Source organism: Canis lupus, chromosome 21 (genome assembly GCF_048164855.1).
Source record: "Canis lupus baileyi chromosome 21, mCanLup2.hap1, whole genome shotgun sequence".
Lineage (NCBI taxonomy): Eukaryota > Metazoa > Chordata > Mammalia > Carnivora > Canidae > Canis > Canis lupus.
In genome coordinates this window covers 36,519,276-36,543,834 of record NC_132858.1, presented here as the reverse complement: position 1 = coordinate 36,543,834, position 24,559 = coordinate 36,519,276, and the positions used below count along the sequence as shown (strand labels likewise).

At 36.5% G+C, this 24,559-nt stretch overlaps 1 protein-coding gene across 1 annotated transcript in view; it reads left to right on the top strand.

The window, feature by feature from the left end:
* The window catches only part of GNAI1 (G protein subunit alpha i1), an 80,705-nt gene that overhangs the window by 32,733 nt on the left and 23,413 nt on the right, over positions 1-24,559 (top strand). Inside the window, exons 2-3 of the mRNA XM_072791390.1 lie at positions 19,463-19,505; positions 19,620-19,761. Of these exons, the coding sequence (XP_072647491.1) occupies positions 19,463-19,505; positions 19,620-19,761 (185 nt within the window). The remainder of the gene's footprint in view (positions 1-19,462; positions 19,506-19,619; positions 19,762-24,559) is intronic.

The following is a 24,559-nucleotide window of genomic DNA, read 5'->3' as shown; positions in this document are numbered from 1 at the left end:
ATATGGATCCTCTCTTCCACATAATGCTCCATAAAAGTATATACCTATGACTCTTAAGTGATTTGCTACAGTTCCCCAAGCAGGCTTCAGATCCTCTTTTAAGTCTTCAGGTTTATAAGTTGGTGTACTCTTTAGAGGTTTTATGACAAGTTTATCTGTCACCAGTGGTGTATATCACCTGGGGCATCATGTTGGTTGTGAGAATTGATGAGGTGGATGGAATCATTCTAAATGTAACCAGTGGGAATGAATGGATTAATGGATTGTTGTTTTCTGGTAGTGTTCCACAACCCAGAATCACCTGAGAACCATCGGTAGTTTTATAGAACTCTTGGAGTTGGAACAAAACTTGCAGTTGATCTTTGTCCAGCCTTAGAGTGAATGTAAGAATGACCTTTATCATTCTACATCTCATCCTGACCCTGAGCACTGCATATGGCTAGATGCATTGCTTCACATTCTGTGGAAAACAGATATGTACAGTATCTGGAATAATCTCAATGCCACCTGTAATACCCTGAGATAAAATGTATAGATAATTGTAACCTATCTATGTATACTTACTAAAAAACAAAAAACAACAACAACAAAAAAAACAAACAGTATAACACATAACTAATGTATTGAAGAAATAAAAGAAAGTAATTTATAATACATTTTTTAGTATGTGGATGATCAGCTGCAACTACAAGTCATTAGAAAACTCAAGGACTTTTTTCATATGTAGAATTATTTGTGGTTTGCTACATATGCGAACTGCAATAGGTGTACCTCTGAGAATGTCATTGTCAAAACCGATGCTCAAATGTTGTGAAATTTCTTTATTTGACAGAGAGAGAGAGAGGGAGCATGAGCTGGGGAGGGACAGAAAGTGAGGGAGAAGCAGGCTCCTCGCTGAGCAAGAAGCTGGACCAGGGGCTCCATCCCAGCACTCTGGGATCACGATCCTCGTGGAAGGCAGATTCTTAACCGACTGAGCCACCCAAGTGCCCCTGTTGTGATATTTCTCAGTGATAAGGATATATAGCCTTTTCTCCGTTTGTGAAATAGTTGCATTCTTGGAAAAATTTGGTATATATATAAGGCAAGCAAAAAAGATCTTGTATCTATATGCAAAGTGGGGTCCTAGACTCAGATTATGACCCTTCTTTTATTTTTATTTTTACTAACAGGGATGTCCCAGAGGGTCGTTTGAAAATTTTGCAGCACAGAGGGCAATGTTTCATTGGTAGGATTATTCTGTGTATTGCACATAGCCACTCTTAAAACCACAAATGCTCTCCTAAATTTCCATTATACTGCCCATGGGGCACCCCTTTTCTTTTTGAGGATCGTTGTCCTATGTTGACTCCAGTAGGACATCATGTAGCAACCTGAAGCCCTAGGGGCTACCTTAGGTCAAAAAACTTAACATGAATCTTTGTGTATGAAAGGTGCTCTAGAAATCTCTAGGTATCTATTTGACCCCTTTTTACTAATTTACTAGATTTTAATTACTGTGAAATTTATTAGAATCAAGCCCCCATGCACACAAAGTCCATACCTACAGCACTCGATACACTTAACATTTTTTTTCTATTATGATAAAATGTACATAACATAAAATTCACCATTCTAACCATTTTTAAGTGTATAGTTCGGTGGCATTAGGAATAGTCACCCTGTTCCTGGGTGGCTCAGTTGGTTAAGCATCCCAACTTTTGATTTTGGCGATTTGACTCCGGTCATGATCCTCGAGGTTGTGAGATCCATCTAGTCCTTGTCAGACTGTGCTAGGCATGGAGCCTGCCCTACCTCTCCCCTCTCTCTTTCTCTTAAAAAAAAAGGAATAATTACACTGTTGTTCAGGCACCACCACTGTCCATCTTTGGGACTTTTACATCATCCCAAACTGAAAGTCTCTACCTATTAAACATCCTCACCCCACCCCACTCCCAGCCCTAGGCAACTACCGCCCTCCTTTCTGTCTGTTAGTGTAACCGCTCTGTATACCTCATAGAAGTGGAATCATACAGTAATTGTCCTTTTGTGTCTGGTTTATTTCTCTTAGCATAATGTCTTCAGAGTTCACCCATGTTGCATGTGTCAGAATTTCCTTCCTTTTTAAGGCTGATATTCCATTGTACACATTTACCATATTTTGTTTATCCATTTGTGTATTGATAGACATTGGCTATGGTGACTAATGCTGCTGTGAATGTGGGTGGTACAGATACGGGTATCTCTTCTGTTTTCAATTCTTGCAGGTTATGTACCCAGAAGTGAAATTGTTAGATCTCACAGAGTAATTTTATTTTTATTTTTTAGAATAAAGATTTCTATTTTTCTTATTTTAAGTGGCCAGATTGTTTTCCATAGCGACTATATTGTTTCACATTACCCCCAACAGAGCACAGGAGTTCTGCTTTCTCCACATCCTTCTCAACATTTGTTATTTTCCTTTTTTTTTTTTTTTTGATAGTAGCCATCCTTATGGGTGTGAGATCTATCTGAGTATGGTTTTGATTTGCCTTCCCTATTAATAATGAGTGATGCTAAGGATCTTTTCATGTGTTTCTTGGCTATTTGTATATCTTCTTTAGAGAAATGTCTAATCAAGTTCTTTGTCCATTTTTTAGTTGGGTTATTTGTCTTCTTGTTTTAAGTTGTGGATTTTATATACGTGTGTGTGTGTGTGTGTGTGTGTACATAGGTATTCTGCATATTAATCCCATGTCAGGTATATAATTTGAAAACATTGTCTCCATTTGTGGGCTGTCTTTTCATTTTCCTTTTAGTATTTTTTGATGCACAGGTTTGTAATTTTTATGAAATCCTACTTAACTATTTTTTTTTTGTTGCTTCTCATTTTCGTGTCATATCAAAGAAACCATTGCAAAATGCAAAGTCTTGAAGCTTTTCTTGTGTTTTCTTCTGTCTTATAGTTTTTTTTCCCTTACACTTAGGCCTTTGATCCTTTTTTTTTTTTTTAAGATTTTATTTATTCATGAGAGAGAACAGACAGAGAGGCAGAGACACAGGCAGAGGGAGAAGCAGGCCCCACGCAGGGAGCCCGATGTGGGACTTGATCCCGGGACTCCAGGATCGGCCCTAGGCCGAAAGCAGATGCCCAACCACTGAGCCACCCAGGCATCCCTTTGATCCATTTTTGAGGTAATCTTAGTATAGGTATAAGGTAATGATCCAATTTTTTTGTCATGTGACATCTAACTAGATTTTTCACTTTTTCAGATTTATTTATTTATAGTTTTAATGATGTTACCATTTTAATGTCTTAATATCTTTATCACATATCTTTATTACTTTTTTCTATTTAATTTTTAAAATACTCTACTTATTCTAATTTGTTATGAGGTCATTTTTATTCTTAAAGATGTGCACATTTTTTTGTGTTTATGAAACTAACTTGTCTCTTTTCCACTTTCTCTTTAACCATCATATTTTGGGATCCCTGGGTGGCGCAGCGGTTTGGCGCCTGCCTTTGGCCCAGGGCGTGATCCTGGAGACCCGGGATCAAATCCCACGTCAGGCTCCCGGTGCATGGAGCCTGCTTCTCTCTCTGCCCCTCTCTCTCTCTCTCTCTCTCTCTCTGTGACTATCATAAAAAAAAAAAAAAAAAAAAAAAAAAAATTAACCATCATATTTTTATCTCTTACCTTTTTTTTTCTTATTTTTTTTCTTACCTTTTGTTATTACCCTCTAGATACTTTTATAGACGTTGTTTAAATGTTTTCCATTGTAAGCTTATTGTTTTTATTATAAGATATGTGATTATTATAAAAATAATTTACAAAAAGATATGTAAATGAGAAAGTGAAAACCACTTAAAATCTTAGCCTCAAACGATTAACAATTTAGTGTATATCCTTTCAGATAGTGATTGATTATATATGTATGTATATATTTATATTCTAGTCACACACTTTGGTAGCCTGCTTTTTTTTTCACGTAATGAATCCTGTACGTTTTCGATGTTGATTCATGTAGAATCATCACCTTTTTAATGCTTATATAAAAACATATTCATATGGTTCTATCATAACTTGTTTAATAAACTCCCTCTTCCTGGACATTTAGGCTAACCATATTCTTGTTGTGTTGTTAAAACGCATAAAAGTGTTAAGGACAAATATCCAGGAAGGATCATCGTGTTTGGATTTAGGCTGTTTTTAATGCTTTTAAAAGATATATTGTCTGTTGCCCTCTGAAAGGTTGTTAACAGTTCTATTCTCAGTAATAGTATGTGAGCATATGCAGACTCCCACACCATTTCTTAAAAGTCACCATACTGATTTGGCTGAAAATATTTTATTCTCCTCTTTGGATGATCATTGAAATAGACTCTTTTATGTTTACAGAGCTTGTAGATTTCCTCTTGTCAGTTCTTGTGTTTTGCCTTTTATTTCTTTCTTGGTACTTATTCTGTCCTTATTCAGTGTTTATTGGTTTCATCTTATCTGTTTTAAATAATATTTTTTTCATTGCCCTCTTTCTGTGCTGCATTCCCTAATTATTTTCATTATTTGTCAAATTTTTTAAAGTATTTTTTTCTTGGATTTAAAATAGCAAGAAAAAAATAGGGAGCAAGAATTGTGAATTGAGAGATGACAATTTTAGGAAGATCCTCTGCTATACATTTGGCACTTGGAGTGACTTTCCACCCACTTGGTTCTGTAGGAACCCTCTGGGCTCTCTTTAATAAAGTTTTAAAATGACTGTGTTTGAAATACTATCTTAAAAGCTTTTAACTTTGCAAGTCTACAGACATACAGGCTAAAATTTCCTCCTGAAGGAACATTTTGCTAGTATTGGAATCATACTAAAGTAGTGGAAATACATTGTTTTCTCATATCAAACACCACCTATATGCTTAGGTATAAAATCTTTGGACTTCTGCTTTAGATAAAATCACTAGTCTTTCAGCAAACTGTGTTGTCAGACATGCTACACAGTGGAAGGAGGGTGAGTGGAATAGATGTTCCCCTTAGAAAAGGTTTAGTCTTCCTGAACAAGGTACAAAATGTTATTGAATGTTTGGGAATGATTTCATGGAAATGAGGTAAATGGAATATCTATAAGCAGGTTTTTAAAATATTCTTAAATGACCTGTTGATTATTTTCACCAAACTTTTTATTAACTTATAAAAACATCTTCATTGAGACACCAACCATATAAGTTGCCCATTTGAAGTGTTATATGAGTCAATGATTTTTAGTATATTCACAATGTAATATAGCCATTGCTACTGTCTATTTTAGAACATTTCTGTTACCCTAAAAGAAACCCCATAGCCTTTGTCTGTAACCTTCCATTTCCCCTAAACCCTACCCCAACCCTAAGCAACCATGAATCTACTTTTTGTCTCTAGATTTGACATTTCTAAACACTTGATATAAATGGAATCGTATAACATGTGGTCTCTGTGTTTGACCACTTTCCTCAGAATAATGTTTATAGGGTTCATTCATGTCATAGCATCTCTCAGTACTTCATTTCTTTTTATGGCAGAGTAATGTCTATTGTTTGCATATATGGATATGCCACATCCTGTTTATTCATCAGTTGATATTTAGGTTATTTCTGTCTTTGGACTATTAAGAATAATGCTGCTATGAACATTCAAGTTCAGATTTTTACCTGGGCTTATGTTTCATTTCTCTTTGGTATGTATTTAGGAGTAGAAATGTTGGGTCAAATGATATCTCTTTGTTTAACATTTTGAAGGACTGTCAGAGTGTTTTTCAAAATGACTGCTCCACCGTTAGTGTATGAGTGTTCTAGTTTCTCCACATCTTCCTCCATACTTGTTACTATCTCACTCTTTGACTCTAGCCATTCTACTGGGTGACAAGTGGCATCTTCTTGTGGTTTTGATTTGCATTTCCCAGATGACTATTGATGTTGAGTATGTTTTTATGTTTATTAAGTCTTCAAACTTAAGTCTAATAAATCCCCAGTAGAGGCCTGAACCTGGTATTTAGATCCATTAGTGAGGATGAAACAAGGGGGGACACATTATATCTCATTAATTCAGAGATACACATTTTTTGCTTTTAACGTCTCTGATATCAGTGAATCTTTTTGCTTTTATAAACCTTCTGATTAGTTGCCAGTGCTTGTGAACTTACTATGTCATGTCCTAGCCAGTGATTTGGTACATTATTTATCCTCATTTTTGAATAAAAAAAATGATTCCCTATTTCCTTGTAAAACATTTTATTTTTTTGGATATTACTCAAAGGCTTTTGCCTATTTTCTTCTTCTTAAACTTTAGATCTCTATGTGTCCATGTGCAGGAGGAAGTGCAGGGATTTGGTTAAAGCTGCCCCATCATTTATCATTCTTAGACTCACTCTCATTCCGTGGAGACAGCTGCTAAGAAAAAGCAGAGAAGCCTTGTCTTTTATTGATCTCTGTGGAACTTTAACCCTGAACAGAAACCTGGGTATGACCAGAACATATTAACTCAACCGAGTCTTTTAATATTGTTATTTATGTGAAATCTACATTTTAACACAACTGCATGAGTCAGAATGGTACAAATAATTTTGATGATTTCCAGCAATGTAATCCAGAGCTCTCTTGTGCCCCATTTCCTCCCTCCTTACACCTCATCTTATTATTGTGATAGGAATTCCTAACAAGGGATTGATACTCTTAACAAAATATTAAGTGTACAATACAGTACTGTTAACTATGGGAAATGTGGAGTTGCCCCACTTCATTTTAATTCATATCTTATGTAAAATTACATCTAGCAAAAAAAAATGTGTATATCTATATATATATGCCTTCTACAGTAGAGAACTGGGAAGAATAGCAATCCCATTGACAGATGATATTGTTTAATAGATCTGGCAACAGATTATTAATAGATTATTACTTTTACTGAGCCAAATTTTCTTCTCTGTAATTTCTGTTATTGATCTTAATTCAGCCTTCTTGAGTGTCACACAGAATAAATAACTTCTCTTTCTGCATGAGGGCTCTTTAGACATTTATCAGACAGCCTATTTTCCCTGATGTTTTTCTTCTGTTAACATCTTCAGCCCTTCTCGGAACCAAGCAGTTCATAGGCCACCTCCGGGACATAATCCCATTTATCAATGTCCTTTCTAGAAGAGTAAAGTATTTCAGATGTGAGTGGAGCAATGGAAAAGTCTAACAGGGTATAGTTCTTATATTTTGGAATTACATGTTTGTATTTACTGTAACTTTTTACTGTCATTTTCTTATTAATTTAGTTCTTCTAGTGAATTACTAGATGCATTAATTTGTTCAGATGCATTTGTAGCAGGTGTTGATATTTTAAGTCAACTGTCTGCATGTGTTAATCACTGGCTCCGAGTGCCTTTCCTTACTGCACAATCTATAGCGTTTCTTGACACTGATTTCTCCCCCTCATGAGACCAGGGACCACAGCTCTTATTTCCACTCACTCTGTCTTCAGGGTCTGGTATTGAGCCTGCCATATAGAGGGTACCTCATATTTGAAAGAAAAACACTGTGATTGTTCATTCCCTTGACTTAGATTCTGGAATCAGAACCCTGTTTTATTTAACTTTGACTTGATTGCCTAACATAGTTGTTGACACCGAGATGCTGGAATTCTGGTTGTGTGGATTAGATGGATTCTTCTGAAGATTTCCGTGGCTGGAGAATGGTTGCAGGCATGTGAAAGAGGGGAGACTAAAAGGCATTTGCGTTCAAATCCTAGGATCCTTGGAATTTGCATTGAAGAGTTGAACAAAATAGTTTGAGAAAAGTAGTTTTGGGAGGAGTATAAAAATTGGGAGATTGAAGTAATTAAGTTTTGAATATGTTAATTATGCAGGGAGGTTTCCTCTGTACCGATGGGATTAGAATTTGTCAAAAGCTACCCATCTTGGGGCACCTGGGTGGCTCTGCTGGTTAAGTATCTGCCTTCAGCTCAGTACTCAAGTCAGGATTCTGGGGTCCTGGGATTTAGCCCCCACCCCTTCCAGCTCAGCAGGGAGTCTGCTTCTCCCTCTTCCTCTGCCCCCACCATGGATGCACTCTTTCTCAAGTAAATAAATAAAATCTTTAAAAAAAAACAAACAAATACCCTTCTTAGGGAAAGTCCTAAAAAATGCAAACATACCTTGAATATTTTCTTTTAGTTAAAAATATATAAGTATACTTTTATTCAGCAGTCTTTTGATGTAGGATTCTATGAAAAAGCCACAGCTAACATCATGCTCAGTGGTGAAAAATTGAGGGATTATGGCCTTTTTTGAATATGCTTCACTCATTACAGTTCAGAGTTGTCTTTTTTGCATATCCAAAATAGAGATCTTATTTCCAGTTTCTGTTTCTTTCAAGTGAGAATTTAAAGATACCTGCAAAGAAATTCGAATGAAGAATCCTAGATTTTAAAAATGTTTTCCCCTCTAGTTAACAGTATCTCTCTCAGCTGATTCAATAGCCTTGATTAGACCTTGCTTTATTGCGTCTTTCCAAGGCATCCAATTGAGTTTTCAAAAGGAAAACCAAAACAAATTAAAAAAAAAAACACACCAATTGTTTTATTTTGCATATGTCAACTGGCATAATGTTTAATTTTTGTTTCTTAAAAGATAAGCAGCAAAGGAAGGAAAAGAAAAGACTTGAATACATCAGAGACTTCTGGTTATCCCCGATATCCACTGTCTCTCAGTATTTATTTGCTAGACACATAGCCGCACAGCTAGGAGCCAAGTGGGGCCAGGAGGCTAGGTTGTGCTCATGGAGATGTGAGTGGAAATGATGGTTACACTTTTTGGATTACACACTTTAAAGGAAAGAGCATTTCCTCCACTTGCCTTACTTGTTCTCCCTCTCACTGCCTGCAAGGCTCATGTACAGGTGAGATCACAGTCAGATATCTACAACTGAGTCGGGAGCCATGTGAAGATGGATCCCTGACGTTGTCACGCTGACCGTGAGCTCTGAACAAGCTTACACTTGGACCACTGAGTGAAAGAGAGGTGCCATTCTTTCTCTTGTTTGTAAACCACTTCTTTGCTTGAATCAAAATTTTATTGAACACTTTAAGCTACATGTTTACATGCCAAAAGCATGGGGTCACATAGAAATGATTTTTTTGCTTTATTTTTTTCATCATGATAAGTGTACTCTTTAATCCACATCTCCTATATCCACTAACTCCCCACTCACCTCCCTCTGGTAACCATCAGTTTGTTCTCTGTGGTTAAAAGTCTGTATCTTGGTTTATATGTGTTGTTTCTTATTTCTTAAATTCCTCATATGAGTGAAGTCATACGGTATTTGTCTTTCTCTCACTGACTTAATTTTCCTTAGCATTATACTCTCTGGATCTATCCATTATGCTGCAAATAACAAGATTGCATTCTTTTCAATGACCAAATAATACTCCATCGAATAGTATTTTATTGCTTTCTGGTATACTACCTCTTTATCCATTCATCTGTTGATGGACTTTTGGGCTGTGTCTATAGTTCGGTTGTTGTAAATAATGTTACAGTAAACATAGGGGTGCATGTATCTCTTGTCTTGATGTTTTTTTGGTGAAAAACTTAGTGTAATTCATAGATCATAGAGTAGTTTTAATTTTGGGGGAAAATCTCCGCACTCTTTTCCATAAGAGCTGCACCAGTTGTGTTCCCACCATGAGTGCATGAAGGTTCCTTGTTCTCCACATCCTCATCAACACTTGTTTATTGTGTTTTCAAGTTCAGCCATTCTGAGAGGTGTGAGGTGATAGCTCATTGTAGTCTTGATTTGCATTTACCTGATGATGAGTGATTTTGAACATTTTTTCATGTGTCTGTTGGCCATCTGGATGTCTTCTTTGGAGAAGTGTCTGTCCATGTCTTCTTCCCTTTTTTAATTAAATTACTTGTTTTTTGGATACTGAGTTGGATCAGTTCTTTGTATATTTTGGATACTAATTCCTTATTGGCTATGTCATTTGCAAATATCTTCTCCCATTCAGTAGGTTGCCTTTCAGTTTCATTTATTGTTTTCTTCACTCTGCAGAACTTTTTATTTTGATGTAGTCCCAATAGTTTATTTTTGCTTTTATTTCCTTTGCCTCAGGAGACTTCTCTAGAAAAATGTTGCTACAGTCTATATCAGAGAATACTGCTGGTGTTCTCTTCAAAGATTTGTTTTCAGATCTCATTTAGGTCTTCAACCCATTTTGAGTTAATATATGTATGGTGAAAGAAAGTAGTCTAGTTTCATTCTTTTACATGTGGTTGCCCATTTTTCCCAACACCATTTGATGAAGGGACTAATTTTTCATTGTATGGTCATTTCTCATTGTATGGTCATTTTCCTTTGTCAAAGGTTAATTGACCATATAATTGTGGGTTTATTTCTGTTTATTTTCTGTTCTGTTCCATTCCACCAAAAGCATGGTGTCACACAGAAATGATTTAATCTGGGTTGGTGAAAATAGAAAAATAGAATGGTAGTATATGTATCAGATTACTTGAGGGAAAAGTTTAAAGTGGTTAGAGAACGATGTTAGTTCACATATGGTGTGTAACACATGGTCATCCACATCCCTTTTGATAATTCTTCAGAGCAGGTTGTGTATAGTAGGTAAAATTTGGGGTGTTTCACGGGGGAAAGTATAATATCCATGTCTCCTCCTAAATAGCTTAGAAACCATTACTTATGTATTAATAATGAGGGTTACAGGAGTTAATGCATACCATTTTTGTTTTAATTTACTCTAAAATCAGCCTACCTTCTGCTGAACGCCTACCTGCTGATTAGTAGAGAAAATTACAAAATGTTCAGTGTTGCTTAAGCCTTAGTCCAGTCTGATTCTTTAAACAGCCCATTTATTTTTTAATTGAATTATGATTAACATGCAGTGTTCTATTAGTTTCAGATCTACAACATTGATCCAAGAAATCTGTACATTACTGAATCCTCACCACAATAAGTATGGTCCCCATACAATGTTTTTGCAGTATTATTGACTGTATTTCTTATGCTGTACTTTCCATTTCCATGACTTACTCATTTTATAACTAGAAGTTTGTACCTCTTAATCCTCTTCACATACTTCATCCTTGCCTGCCCCCCCACCTTGCCTCTGGCAACCACCGGTTTGTTCTCTGTATTCAAGAGTCTATTTGTTGTTGTTGTTGCTGCTGTTGTTGTTTGGTTGTTTTTTAATTTTTTTTAGATTTCACATATAAGTGAAATCATATGGGATTAGCCTTTCTCTCTCTGACTTATTTCACTTAGCATAATACTCTCTAGGGTCCATCCATGTTGCAAATGGCAAAATTTTGATCTTTTTTTTGCTTTATGGCTGAGTAAACAGTCCATTTATGTAAGTGTTCAGATGAGGAGGTTTTATCATTTAGCATATTCCCCTCCTGGTTATTATCCCTAATTGGTGTGGGGGGTTAGTATGTGAATGGGAAGAAAGGGCAGAGTGACTTACTCCCAACTCATTATAGCAGGGACAAAGTTTAGTCCTTTAGGATTCCTATGCTTTGCCTCTTCTTATCTTGAACATGATGGCTGTTGCCTAGGTGGTCCTGGCATCACATTAGAAGTGTCTTGTGCGATAAATCATGGCTTGCATAGAGCCTGCCTGCTTGCGCTGCCTCTGAGTGCAGCTTCAGTCTGTTACCTGAGTCTCTGTAAGGCTATGGTCACCCTGCCTGCCATAATGGACCATGTAGTAGACCCAGGGTCTGTCATCTTAGTTTCCACACTCCCTAAAAATTAAAAATGCTTTGGTTGGGAAGGCTCAACCCCAGATACTCCCCTCCCTTAACATGGTGTGGTCATTTTTAGTGTCCATGTTGATAAGGAAGGTGCTCCACTTAGGATAGAGTAAGGGGAGGTGGGAATGATCATGAAAGTTTTGGCAGTAAAAGTAATTTGCTGTGATTAGAATGAGAGATTTATATGCATGAGTGATGATATGGAAATGTTGAGTTTGAAGCAAATGAGATTTTAGAAGATAATTTTATTCAAATTTGATCACAGGAGAGATATGACCAAGTTTTTCTAAATGAATTGCATAATTTTGAGTCCGTGCTATGTACAACATAAAAAATTTGAAAATTGTAGAAATATTTGAAGAATAAAATTACCTAACTCAGATATAAACACTTATTGATATACTTCTTTTAATGTATTTTTAATGTATATATAGATATAGCCTTAAAATGTTTGTTTTTTCTCTTTAAATTGTTATCTTTTTGGTCAATTAATGTTAATTCATTATGCATTAAATCTGTGTTTTGATACTCATTAATTACTGATATTTCCCCTATTCTGTACTTTGCCTTTCCACTTCATATAGGGTGATTTTTAAAAATGTTTCTAGGTTTGGGGACTTATTAGTTTGGCTTATATATCTATATGTTTATATATTTGCTTATATTTAAACCTAGACAGCTTTTAAAAAATGTGTCAGCCTAAAGTCCAAGCTCTGTACCAGAGACACCTAATTTGACCTTAGCCTAATGAAGATGGATGCTTATTTCTTCCCTGTAACAGATCTTAGGTTAAGTAGTGTTGAGATGCTCTCCTCACATGGGCGTTCAGTGACCATTCAGCCTTCTCATTGCCCCAGCATCCCCTGGGCATTGTCTGAATCCACATTTGGAGCAAGACCACAGGCACACCTAATTTCTGGTTCATACGAAGGACCAGGAGAAAGAATCCAGGGCTGCATTTTCCTTTTATACATCATAGGCTTTTATGGGAAATGTGATATTACACCTAGCAGCAAGTGAGGATGGAAAATATGGGCTTTAGCTGCCATGTTCCCAGCCACTACTCCTATTATGGTAGAAGACAATCTGTTTTAATGGGCAATCACGAGTTCCCACATTTCCTTTATTTTTTTCTGGTCTTCTAACAGAATTCTCCCTTTCTACAGTTCATGGAAATATTGCTACATTTTCTCATACTTTCTTCATGGTGTATTTCCTGCCTGCCTGCCTGCCAGCAAATATGTTTACTGCATTTCTACCATGTGCTAAATATAGGAGAAAACTTTGGGGATATCATGGTGAAAAAAAACAAGGCTCTGGGGGCGCCTGGGTTGCTCAGTTGGTTAAGCATCTGACTTGGCTCAGGTCATGATCTCAGGCTCCCACAATTGAGCCTGCTTTGGGAGGGCTGCCTCCCCAGCAGGGAGTCTGCTTGCTTCCCCCTTCCCCACCACTCCCCCTGCTCATGTTTGTGTGCTTGCTCTCTCTCCCTCTCCCTTCCTCTCTCTCTCCCTCTCTTTCTTAATAAATCTTGAGAATAAAACAGGCTCTCCTCCATCATAGCTTATAGTCCAGTGCTTGAGAAAGACATTAAATCAGCAATTCTAGGAGTGATCCATGGACTCTGAGATCTCTAAGACCATTTTCATAATAATACTAGGTTGTTGTTTGTTTGCCTTTGTTATCGTGTTGTCATTTGTTATGAGAGTACCAAAAAAATAATTGGTCAATCTACTGAGTCAGGTCAATGGCACTGAATTGTGCCAGTAATCATTATAGTCTTCACTGCTATGCATTTGTGATTTAAAAAAATTCTGAAGTTGTAAAAATCATTATTTTTATTAAATCTTGACCATTAGGTACATATCTCTTTAATGTGCTGTGTAACCAAAAATGAAGTATATCCAAAGGACTCTGCGTATTCCAAAGCATGTTGATTATCTGGATGAAAAGCAGTTGTGTGATTGAGTAGTGAATTGAACTAGTTGCTCTTTTCTTGAAATACCATTTATACTTGAAAGAAATTATGGTTAGTCCTACTTGGGAATTTGGCAGAGTTAGTCTGTCACTTCAAGGAAAACAACTAACTGTTTCCAATAATAAAACTAGAGATTTTAAGCAAAAAAAAAAAAAAAATTTTTTTTTGAAATTTAAAAAAATGTATGCCTAGCACTGAGAGTCTGATACCTTCCCAAGACCTAGTCTTTTCTGAAGAAATTACAGGTAATATTAAAAAGATGAAAATACATATAATATGTATCATATGTTCATATCATTATGCTATTATCATTTTGTATTGAAAATATATCAATATTGAATTCTGCACAGCTCAGTGAAATAATTTCCAGATCTGACATGGGTAAAATACTCCTCCAAGTACAAGATAGACCAATGAACTTTAAAGTATCAAAGTGTGAAAAGTTCATAGAAATGCATTATAACCAATCTTTAAGCTGCTCTTTTCAAATTTGGATATAGAATCAAAGAAGACAATCAACAGTTATCTATAAATGCTATTAAATTGCTTTTCCCTTTTCTAACTACAAATAATTATGTGAAAATAGATTTTCTTTATATACTTCAATCGAAGTAACTGTACCATATTAAATGCAGAAGTAGATATGAGAATTAAGAAGCCAGCTGCCTTTTAATAAGCTATTTGCAGAAATGTAAAACAATATTACTTATATCATTCTTAGGGGGAGGAGGGAAATATAGTTACTTCATATTTTTATAGGTAGTCAACAATTAAATGATGTCAGTTATTCTGATCACTAATCAAGGGAAAAAAGGTGACCTTCATTTCTTCTGCCTCACTTGCTCATAGTGTTTAGCTTCCATCAGAATCACTTGGTTTGTTAAAACACAGATTGCTGGGCCTACTCCCAAAGTTCCTGATTCAGTAAGTTCTAGGTGGGGCCTGGGAAGGAACATTTCTTAAGTGTTATTGTTACCATACACGTTGCTTATACTGTTGGTTCTGATTTTGAGGATGGTAGTTTGGACTTCAGTTTGAGGTCCATAGTTTGGGAACCACTGATCTGTTCCTTTGGATTTATTGGGCAAACCTGTTTGAGCTGCCATTTGTGGGAAGAAAAAGCAAAAATTTAGAATTTTTAAAAGTAAAGCAGTACAGATGTAGAGATAATGGCTGGAACTGCCTTTAGTTGCCAGAATTTGGGAGTTAACTGAAAATGAAGCAGAACAGCGTGTCAAGAACTCTTCAGTATCTGAGGCTTTACCCTACTTACAGGCTAACAACTTAGCTTACTCTAGTTTTATGCTAACTCCTGTCTCTAGAAGATGGGAAATTCCTGGTTCAGAGACAGAAAGCACTATGATAAAAGTGACTTTATATGCACTTGTAATTTGGTCTTACTCTAATTTAAACTAAATTATACTAGCTTTATTCAGTGTGAAAATGTGAAATTATTAAATTCTATTTAAAAATTAGGATTCCTTAAAAGTAGAGTGGTAGTGTCAGGAATTCAGAAGAAGATAACGAAATCACCATGTTAATAGCTAAATGGCCTCTGACATCAGGCAGCTGAAATCCTGAAGCCAGGAAATAAATGTTCCAACTGTGACCCTAAGCAGAGAATTGGACAAAGAATCTTCTTAGAGGAAAAAAGTTTTCTTAGAGGAAAAAATTTGTTTTCCGAGTTCAGAGGGTCCTTGTTTTTAAACTGCTTACAGTTAAAACTTCAAATTTCCTGTACTGCTCCTCCACAAAATCAGGGGCAGACATCATTTGATTATTATTTTTTAAATGGCAAATTATATGATTCTAGGCAAAGAATTAGAATCTAGCCAAGGGTTACTTTACTAAGGTCATAATTTGTGGTTCCTTCCTCCTGCTTACTCCTTGCTTGCTGCGTTTCCCTTTCCCAAATCTCCTTGACAGTAGGTGGCTGTGCACATGTGACCCTGAACTGCCAGTGAGTTTCCTCTCCGTGTTACTGTGACGATGCTCTTTGTCCTTGCACCATCTGTATGGTGAGTTACCATCATATGCTGAGCTCCCTTTCCCCACTGCCCAGATGGTGCAGTTAGCTGGGCATCCTACTCTTTGTTTTGGCTCAGGTCACGATTTCATGGTCATAAGATTGAGCCCTGTGTTGGGCTCCATGTTCAGTAGAGTCTGCTTGAGATTCTCTCCACCTATCTCTCTGTCCCTCTTGCTTATGCTTGCTCACGCTCTATCTCTGAAATAAATCTTAAGAAAGAGACTGAAGGACCCCCTTAATGATTCCTCCTTTGGCTTTATAGCCATTGGCTTACCTACCATGACCATATTGCACACATTCTTGGTCTTCTGGGAGTTAAAATCTCCCTTCCTAGTACTCTGAAGTCTCTCTCATTTGACAGTGACCAGCTTGTTGACAGTTACATTGTTGATCACTTAGTCACCTTGACCAACCTGACCTTGTGACCACAATGGTCATACACTTTGAACTTTTCGTACATATTCATATTCCTTGGTTCTCCTTGAAAGCAAGATGCTTCCAACCCTTTTAAATGCTGCCCCTGGACTTAAGGAAAAAATAGCTGTTTAGTTGAGTACTGCTAGTAAAATTTACCTTTTCTCCCTTCCCCTGCCTCTCCACTAGCTCTGAGATTTTTTTTTTCAATATTGTTTCCTGTCAGTCTCTCAAACATAATTTGCTGAGATTTGTAGAGAACAACATTTAACTCTTTCCTGTATGCTGTGTGGAAAGCATAAATACCAGTATTTAGTATGTTGGAACCCTAACCAGGTAGCATTTCTGATTTTCCTATTAGGAGTCTGTCTACATGGAAGTGAGAATTGAAAACTAATTACATAAATTGCTAAGCTTTGAAAGACTATTTTCAGCATTTCTGTGTCTAGAATATCTATTCCTCAAAGAACACCTTGTGACTTGCAAAGAAATTGGGTAGAAATACAATTAATAACACTCCCATCCTCAATCTTTAATGTTAAACAAATCTCAGGATATTTTGAACCACAATCCATTAATTTAAGATGCTCACTGCAAAGTAAGCTAAGTGTCCCATGCTATCAATTATTTGAAGAGATGTGAAATGAATTAGAACTTAAAGATAATGTCAGGAAAATTTTTTTCTTATTAAGATTATAAAACTCTCATATATATGTGTATATATATAGTTTAACTGGTAATCTTAATTTTTTTTCTTTTCTTCCTTTTTTTTTTTTTTTTTTTAACTATCTCTGATTTTACCACACTTGTCTCTCAGACCTTACTGGCTTATATCATGTGAGCCTTCCTGGTCCTTCTAGTTGTTGAGTTATTTCAGTAAGAGAATGGTCCTTAGGTGGCTGTTCATTAGAGGTCACTGTGCCAATGGAATCACCACTTCTGTGTATGATTAAAGGGATCTAGAAGGTCTCATCATCACAGCATGGCTGCTGCTGACTCAGTTTGCAGTGGTGTAGAAACCCAGAGGGCTTTCTTGAAGAGAGCCCTGCTGGAAACTACCTAGGGTACGTTAGTTGGGTGGATCTCTCTTCAATGAGAGAAATAAATGTGTGAGCCATTACAGCTACAGTGGAGCTTTTCACAGAGCCAAATACACTGTTGTTGATTAATAAATAATGGGTTATCTTGGAATTGTTTTTATTGGCAGATGCCTGAAACATTCAAAGGCTGTCTGTAAATGAAGAATGCCCTCATTGTTTATTCAGCTCCGGCTTTTCTACTTAATGTGCTGGTATCTTGGGAAAATTTCTTGAGTATCAAATCACAAGTAAAATTTAAGCAGTCTTTTTTCCCCCCAGATTTTCAAATAAGCTATTTAACTATGATCTGTTCTCGGAAGCTTCTGATGATTTGGGAGTGTGTGTGCGTGAGTGTGCATGTGTGTATGTCTATGTGTGTGTGTAGCGGGAGAGGGATGGGGCAAAGGGAATGAAGCCCAGAAGTTTGCCATCTAATGTGTAATAGACACAAGTAACTTAAATAAATATAGGTACATTTCTGGTTGATTGTGTGTCTAGCACAAGTTAGCTGCTGAGAATTTAAGAAATACTCATAGAAACATGTGCAAAGTGTGGGGCAGCAAGAATCCTTGGGTGAGTGGGTCAGGAGAGGTTGATGAGGAGCTAAGTTTATGGTTGATGGAGAATAACCAGATTGGTAAGAAGCAGCAGAGTAAGTTAGATTTTGTCGGGGAAAACAGTATATTTGAAGATTTGTGGTGTGGTCGCAGTAGGTGTTCTTGGACTGGTAAGTTCTTCAGTAATGCTGGATCACATAGTACTGTAGGAAGGGCCCTGGGAAAATGGGAATACGGCGCCTGGATAATAAAAAAATCCTAGCTGAGCCTCTCAAACCATGCTAAACACCTCTATGCTCTGTAGCCCCAGAGAAAGATAACACGAAGGCAAATGATAGACTTGTCATATTTTCTTTATTTTGTGTCCTACCCGCAGATGTTCTCTGCATCTAACAATCAGAAGGAGCCTGACAAGTAGTTGACATTAATGTGATGTAAAGATATCAGCTACTGTTAAATGTGAAGGATAGGAGTGCTCTACCTTTATAAAGGGCCATAGGATTAGTAATATTTTTTATGCTGTGGTGGGATAATGCTAGGGACCCAGATTGTGAAGAGACCTTGCATATGGAGAGAGTGAAGGAGGGTTTTGAAAATGGGTTTATGACTCGAGTGACAGAGAAGCTAAAAGAACATGGGGGAGACAATTCTGTCCTGCACACCATTGCATCCCCAGTGCTAGCAAATTATGCTGGCTGTGTGTCATGTTTAATAATAGTGATTGAGCATACATCGCAGGAGACCCAGCTGTTGTAACATATACTGTTTTTTAATTGCTAGATGGCTGCTTGGCACCACTGCTCTCTACTTCGTTCAGCTGAAGAAGCAAAGATTAAAATTAGAATAACTGACCAAACAGAGTATCTTCCAAGGCGGAGCAAAATTTTGACTAAAACTTCTATATAGTGCTTTAAGTTACAGAAGGTTGAATTTTTTAATGCTTTAGAGAAAATACACAACCATAAAAGCATTTTTTTTCAGTTAAGTTTATTGAATTTAAGTATTGTGAATAAACAGATGGGCCTTATTTTTGACAATTTTCTATGTTTGGAAACCATTAAAGATTGCTTTGATAAAGGGACACCTGGGTGCTTTAGTTGGTTGGGCATCTGGCTCTTGGTTTTTGTGCAGTTCATGATCTCCTGGGTTTTAGGATTGAGCCCTCCTGTCAGGCTCCACACTGAGCAGGGAGTCTGCTTGAGAATTCTCTCCCACCCCTCCCGCCTACTCACACACAGTCCATCTTTCTCTCTCTAAAATGAATAAATCCTTTTTCAAAAAGATTGTTTTTATTTAAACAAAATTTAGGGGATCCCTGGGTGGCTCGGCAGTTCAGCACCTGCCTTTGGCCCAGGGCGCGATCCTGGAGTCCCGGGATCGAGTCCCACGTCGGGCTCCTGGCATGGAGCCTGCTTCTCCCTCCTCCTGTGTCTCTGCCTCTTTCTCTTTCATTCTCTCTCTCTATGTCTATCATAAATAGATAATTCTTAAAAATAAATAAATAGATAAATAAAAATTTAGCTATAAGACAAGACAGAGAAAATGTGTGTGTGTGTATATGTGTGTGTGCACACACACAATGAGTGTACCTATTTTGGGGAGTTGGATATGCCTAAGTAATGAAGTTAGAAATCCTTTATTTTATTTTTTGTTGTTGTTTTTTTAGGTGCTGGTGAATCTGGGAAAAGTACAATTGTGAAGCAAATGAAGTAAGTAGATTGAAAACATTAAATTTATTTTTTATGTTTAAGTGGACCTTTCCATCAAAGGAAGTAAGTGGTGGTGTTTTTTTGGCTATTTTTTTTTTCTTTTTGTCTCCTTAGAATTATCCACGAAGCCGGTTATTCGGAGGAGGAATGTAAACAGTACAAAGCAGTGGTCTACAGTAACACCATCCAGTCCATCATCGCCATCATTAGGGCCATGGGGAGATTGAAGATAGATTTCGGTGACTCAGCTCGGGCGGTGAGTTGTTACGTGCGTTAGAATAGGCCTGATGAGTAGTAGAATAACTGGCGCGGGAGTGCCGGACTACAGAACAGAGATTTCTCTGCGGTCTTAAGACCATTTTGTAAAAGGAGTCAAAAGGATGGTAGTGAGTGAGGTGAGTCAGAAGCTTCAGAAGTGATGACCTAAGCATACGGAGGACTGGGTCATCCTGTCTTCATTTCCTTATCCATCAGCTGATTTGGATGCCTCAGTAACTATTGCAATATTTTCTATGTCAACATGTGATACTGGGTACTCCTGCATCTCATAACGAATTCTAGTACTTACTACTGAGTTTAATGCCGACTCTTCAGAATATCATACGTTTTATAATTTGGAATGCTGCAGTGATCTAATTACTTGTATTGCTGCCCAGCCTAAAAAGCAGGAGATTAAACTGCTTTTTGTCTTCTTGGTGTATAGTAGAATTTTTTTTTTAACTTTGAGGTTTAATAGGAGAAAAATGGATGAATGAAGGCATTATTAGAAAATATATATTGGGGAAATAATAGATTATTTTCAATAATTCATTACATCCTTCTGAACCATCTTTTCTGGAACAAGATTGGATCGATTACAGACATTTCTGCCTTATCTGCTGTGCCCTTAATCTTTTTTCATCTTTAATTGATTCATGTATCGTTGATTCATTCAACAAATGCTTTTTGAGCTCTTAATCGTACACAGGAGGAGCCCTTAGAGGAGAGGCAGTTGTTACGGATTGTACTTTTGGCCATTCCCCGCTACGGTGGTTTAGATCGTTCACCCTCTCATGCATGGATGCCATCCTGCATTTAGATGTTTTATGTGATTATTAGAAAGGTTCCATACGTGGCCTCCTATTTTTGGTGGCAGCTAAAGGTCAGTGCAGGCAGTATTTTATGGATCTTTCTATTTTCTGTTTTCCTCTCAAGGACTGAAGGACAGGATTGAGTGGCAGTAACTGCTCTGTTGCCACAAACTTTTGTAGACATTTTTATTTGCTTTTTACTGGTGTTCTGAGACTTTGAAGTCTACACGTGGGACCTCCTTTGTCCTCTGGGTTTCACTCAGTGCTTGTTTGAGTCACTCTGTGTAGACTGTCTAGCTGTAGCCTCGTAACTCTTGGCCTCCCGCCTTCGACCCTTCCTTCCGTGTGCCTTGGCCATCGTTGCTAACTCCTTCACACAGGTGTCTCCATGCACTCCCCCTGGCTTTCGTTGGTCTGCCCCATGTCTTGGGTTGCGTTGCCTCCACTTAAGCTTTAAAATACCTGCAGGCTTTTGGAATTGTCCTGAGAAATACAAAGGTGAACTAAACATGACCTGGACCTGACGAAGGGACATTGGAACTTGATGCTGAAATGCATGGAAGAGTTTTCTAGACAAAAAAAAAAAAAGGAAAAAACATTCTGCGAATAAGAGACAGTATATTCAAAGGCTGAAAATATTTCTATTCCTAAAGTACCAGTTCTTGGAAATATTATCCCTGAGTTGAAGGATAACCAAGTATTTAATTTTGATAGGAACCACAGATGTGCTTTCAGAAAGAGGCGCGAATAATCATTTCTAACAACTGCATTGGTGTTTACCAGAGTCTCGCCAACTTAGATATTATTATCAACACTTTAATTTTTAATATCTCATGCCTGAGAGATACCGTCGTCTTTTCTTTTTTTAGTTTTTATTTTCCTGATTGTTACTGAGGTGGGAAATCTGTGTCTTTCTGTTTTGCCTCTGTGAATTGCTCCTAGTATTCTTGACTCAGTTCTGTTCATTTACTTGTTCTTTTCACATTGATTCTCTTTAAATAGAAGGCATATTAACCCTTCTTTAAATTTTGCAAATGTTTTTACTCAGTATATTTCTTTTTATTTTTTACTTGAAATAGCTGTGTTGTTTTAGAATTCTTAAACTTTTTGCAATCAATTCTGACTTCAGTTTGTATCCTATTAGATTTTCCTCAGCTTATAATTATTTTTAAATCTACTTTTAATTTTCTAGAATGTTTATAGGGTTATTGTTAAGATTTATCACTTCACCCCCCCCTGGAAATGTTATATATTTATGTATCCTGGTAGATGGGATCTAAGTATATTTTATGAACTGATCATCCCTTGCCTTACGGACATTTATTAAATACTCCATTCCTCAGTGACATGGAAACAATTGACATGCCTTTAGCATCAAATCGAATGTATTTCTGAGCTCCATTTTTCCCTCATTGATGTGTTTTTTTCCCAGATCACTTATTGAATTTCTTAACCTTTATAAGTTTCTTTCATTATAATAATATGGAAATAATATTTCCCCCGGAGGGTTATGAGGAATAAGGACATAATGAACACTGAACACTTTTCACATGTTTTGGTCATAATAGATGCTCATTAAAGTTCGTTGCTAGTATTGTTGCCATTTATAATTATTATACTACTATTCTTGTCAGAATCCTTTTAGTTCCTATTGCCTTATAGGGTTAATTGGCATTTGGTAGGGAAAGAACACTCATCCCATTGTTCTTTTACCAAAGTGTGAAGGTGATTATGCATTTTCTCTTCCAGGTGAATTTGAGAATCAACTTAATGCCCCACATCCCTGTAGAAACAAAACAAAAAAAGTCTGGTGTTATCTTGACTGGAATTACACCTGAGTCTGTAGGTTAATTTAATGAGAATTGACTAAATAGCTGTAAAATTTTTAGAGATGGTGACTAATTCGCTATGGAATGCTTCATATTTGACAGTTACCAGATTTGCAAAGCAGATTACCCATTAGTTATTTAAAATCAGGAAACAAAATTGTTTTCAAGGATGGCATAAAGCAACCAAATTTTGTGCTGAATATCCTTTCAAAACCCTCTCAGAATGAGTGTACTCAATCTGTGGATGATAAATCATTGTTTCTTATAATGTAAAGTTAGAGAAACATTATGTAGAGGCCCATTAGCATGTCTTAGGCACTGCATCCTTTAAAACAGTGCTGCTCAAAGTGTGGCTCATGGATCCATGTCTTTCCACAAGCATGCACCTAAGATGAAATTAAGGGTAAACATTTAGATTTCTAACAATTGGCAGAGTAATTTATATGTTAACCTTAAGAGTTTAGGAAAATGGGTTGATATTTAATGTGACATAAATCTTTAATTTTTCTAATACTAATAGTTTTGAAATCGATTGTAAATAAAATAAAAAACAGGACTGATCCTTTGTAACGTATACTTTAGGAAGCACTTACTTGGAATAATTTAAGATAGAAGGTGCAGAAAACCTTGTCTTGAATTGAAACAAGTTCCCTTTCTCCCCATGCCTTAGCATGAGCCTGCATAAAGGCCACTTTTCTGTTTCTCTAATTTTGTAGTTTATTTTGTTAGTTTCTGTCTGTCTGCCTGAACTGCCAGATTGCCTTTGAGAAAAGTTGCATCAATTTATCTTCCTGTCCTGTTTACTTCAGTGCCTTTTCTTAGCACTCTGAGTAGCCAACTTTAGAAGTCTGATGAACATTAAAAAATACTGGATAATTTATTAGTAAATCTTATCTCAATTTAATTTGCATTTTCAATTTTAGTATAATTGCACCTTTTCCATATCTTTAATAACTGTATTTTTCTTACTCTGTGTCTGTGGCCAATTTTATGCCTGATTCATTTACCTCTTGGAGTCTTGGTGTTTTGATGATCTATTTGCTTGTTTGTACATAATACATTAACCCTTTGTCCACTAATAGAAATGTTCTTTCATATTTTGCATACTGCCTTTATTTTTTTAAAGATTTATTTATTTATTTATTTATTCATGATAGACATAGAGAGAGAGAGGGGCAGAGACACAGGTGGAAGGAGAGGCAGGCTAGGCTCCATGCCGGGAGCCCAATGTGGGACTCGATCCTGGGGCTCCAGGATCACGCCCTGGGCCAAAGGCAGGCACTAAACCCCTGAGCCACCCAGGGATCCCCTACCGCCTTTATTCGTACAGTTTTTGTTTTTTAAATCTTCCTCTGTTCTTTCTTCTATTATGTTTAAATTTAGAAAATCTCTCAAAGATTTACTAAATATTCATTTTAAATGTTTTTTTAGGGGAGTGAATTTTAATATTATTCTTGTATTTGTTCTTTAATCACTCCAAAACTGTGTTATGCATGGAGTAGAGATCTACATTATTTTTTTTTCCTCTTCAGATGGCTATCTAATTATTTAGTAGGGTTATTTTTTTAAATATTCATATCTTTTCCTACTAATTTACCTTGCCACCTTTGTCATATAAGTTCAGATTTGGAATTTTTCCCCTGTTGATTTGCATTAATACCAGAGGGTTCTACATATTTAGGTTTTTAATACCAGAGAATTTTAGCTCTCCTTCCCCAGTATCCTTGGTCAAAATCTTCCTAGTTTATTTCTACTTGTTATTTTTCCAGATGAATGTTTGAATTAGTTTTGTATTCTGGCTTATGTTTGAGAACTAAGAGATCGTTATAGGATTATGTTATTTTTGATTCTGAGAAATACTGATTGATGTATGTGGCAAAGTGGTAGGTACTAGCCTTCATTTGAAATGTAATTAACCTTTCCAGCATAGTATTTTTTTTTAATTTTCCTTAATTCATATATCAGGTAGCACATATTTTTATATCTCTTTTGACCATAGGTTCTATTATCTATCCAAAAAACGCTGAAATATTTATTCTATTAGCTTAAAAATAAACACATATTTATGAGTCAAATATATGTATAAAACTTATATTTGTCTATTTATTGTAATCTCCTTTCTTGATACAGAGAAGCTCATGCTCACTGCAATTTA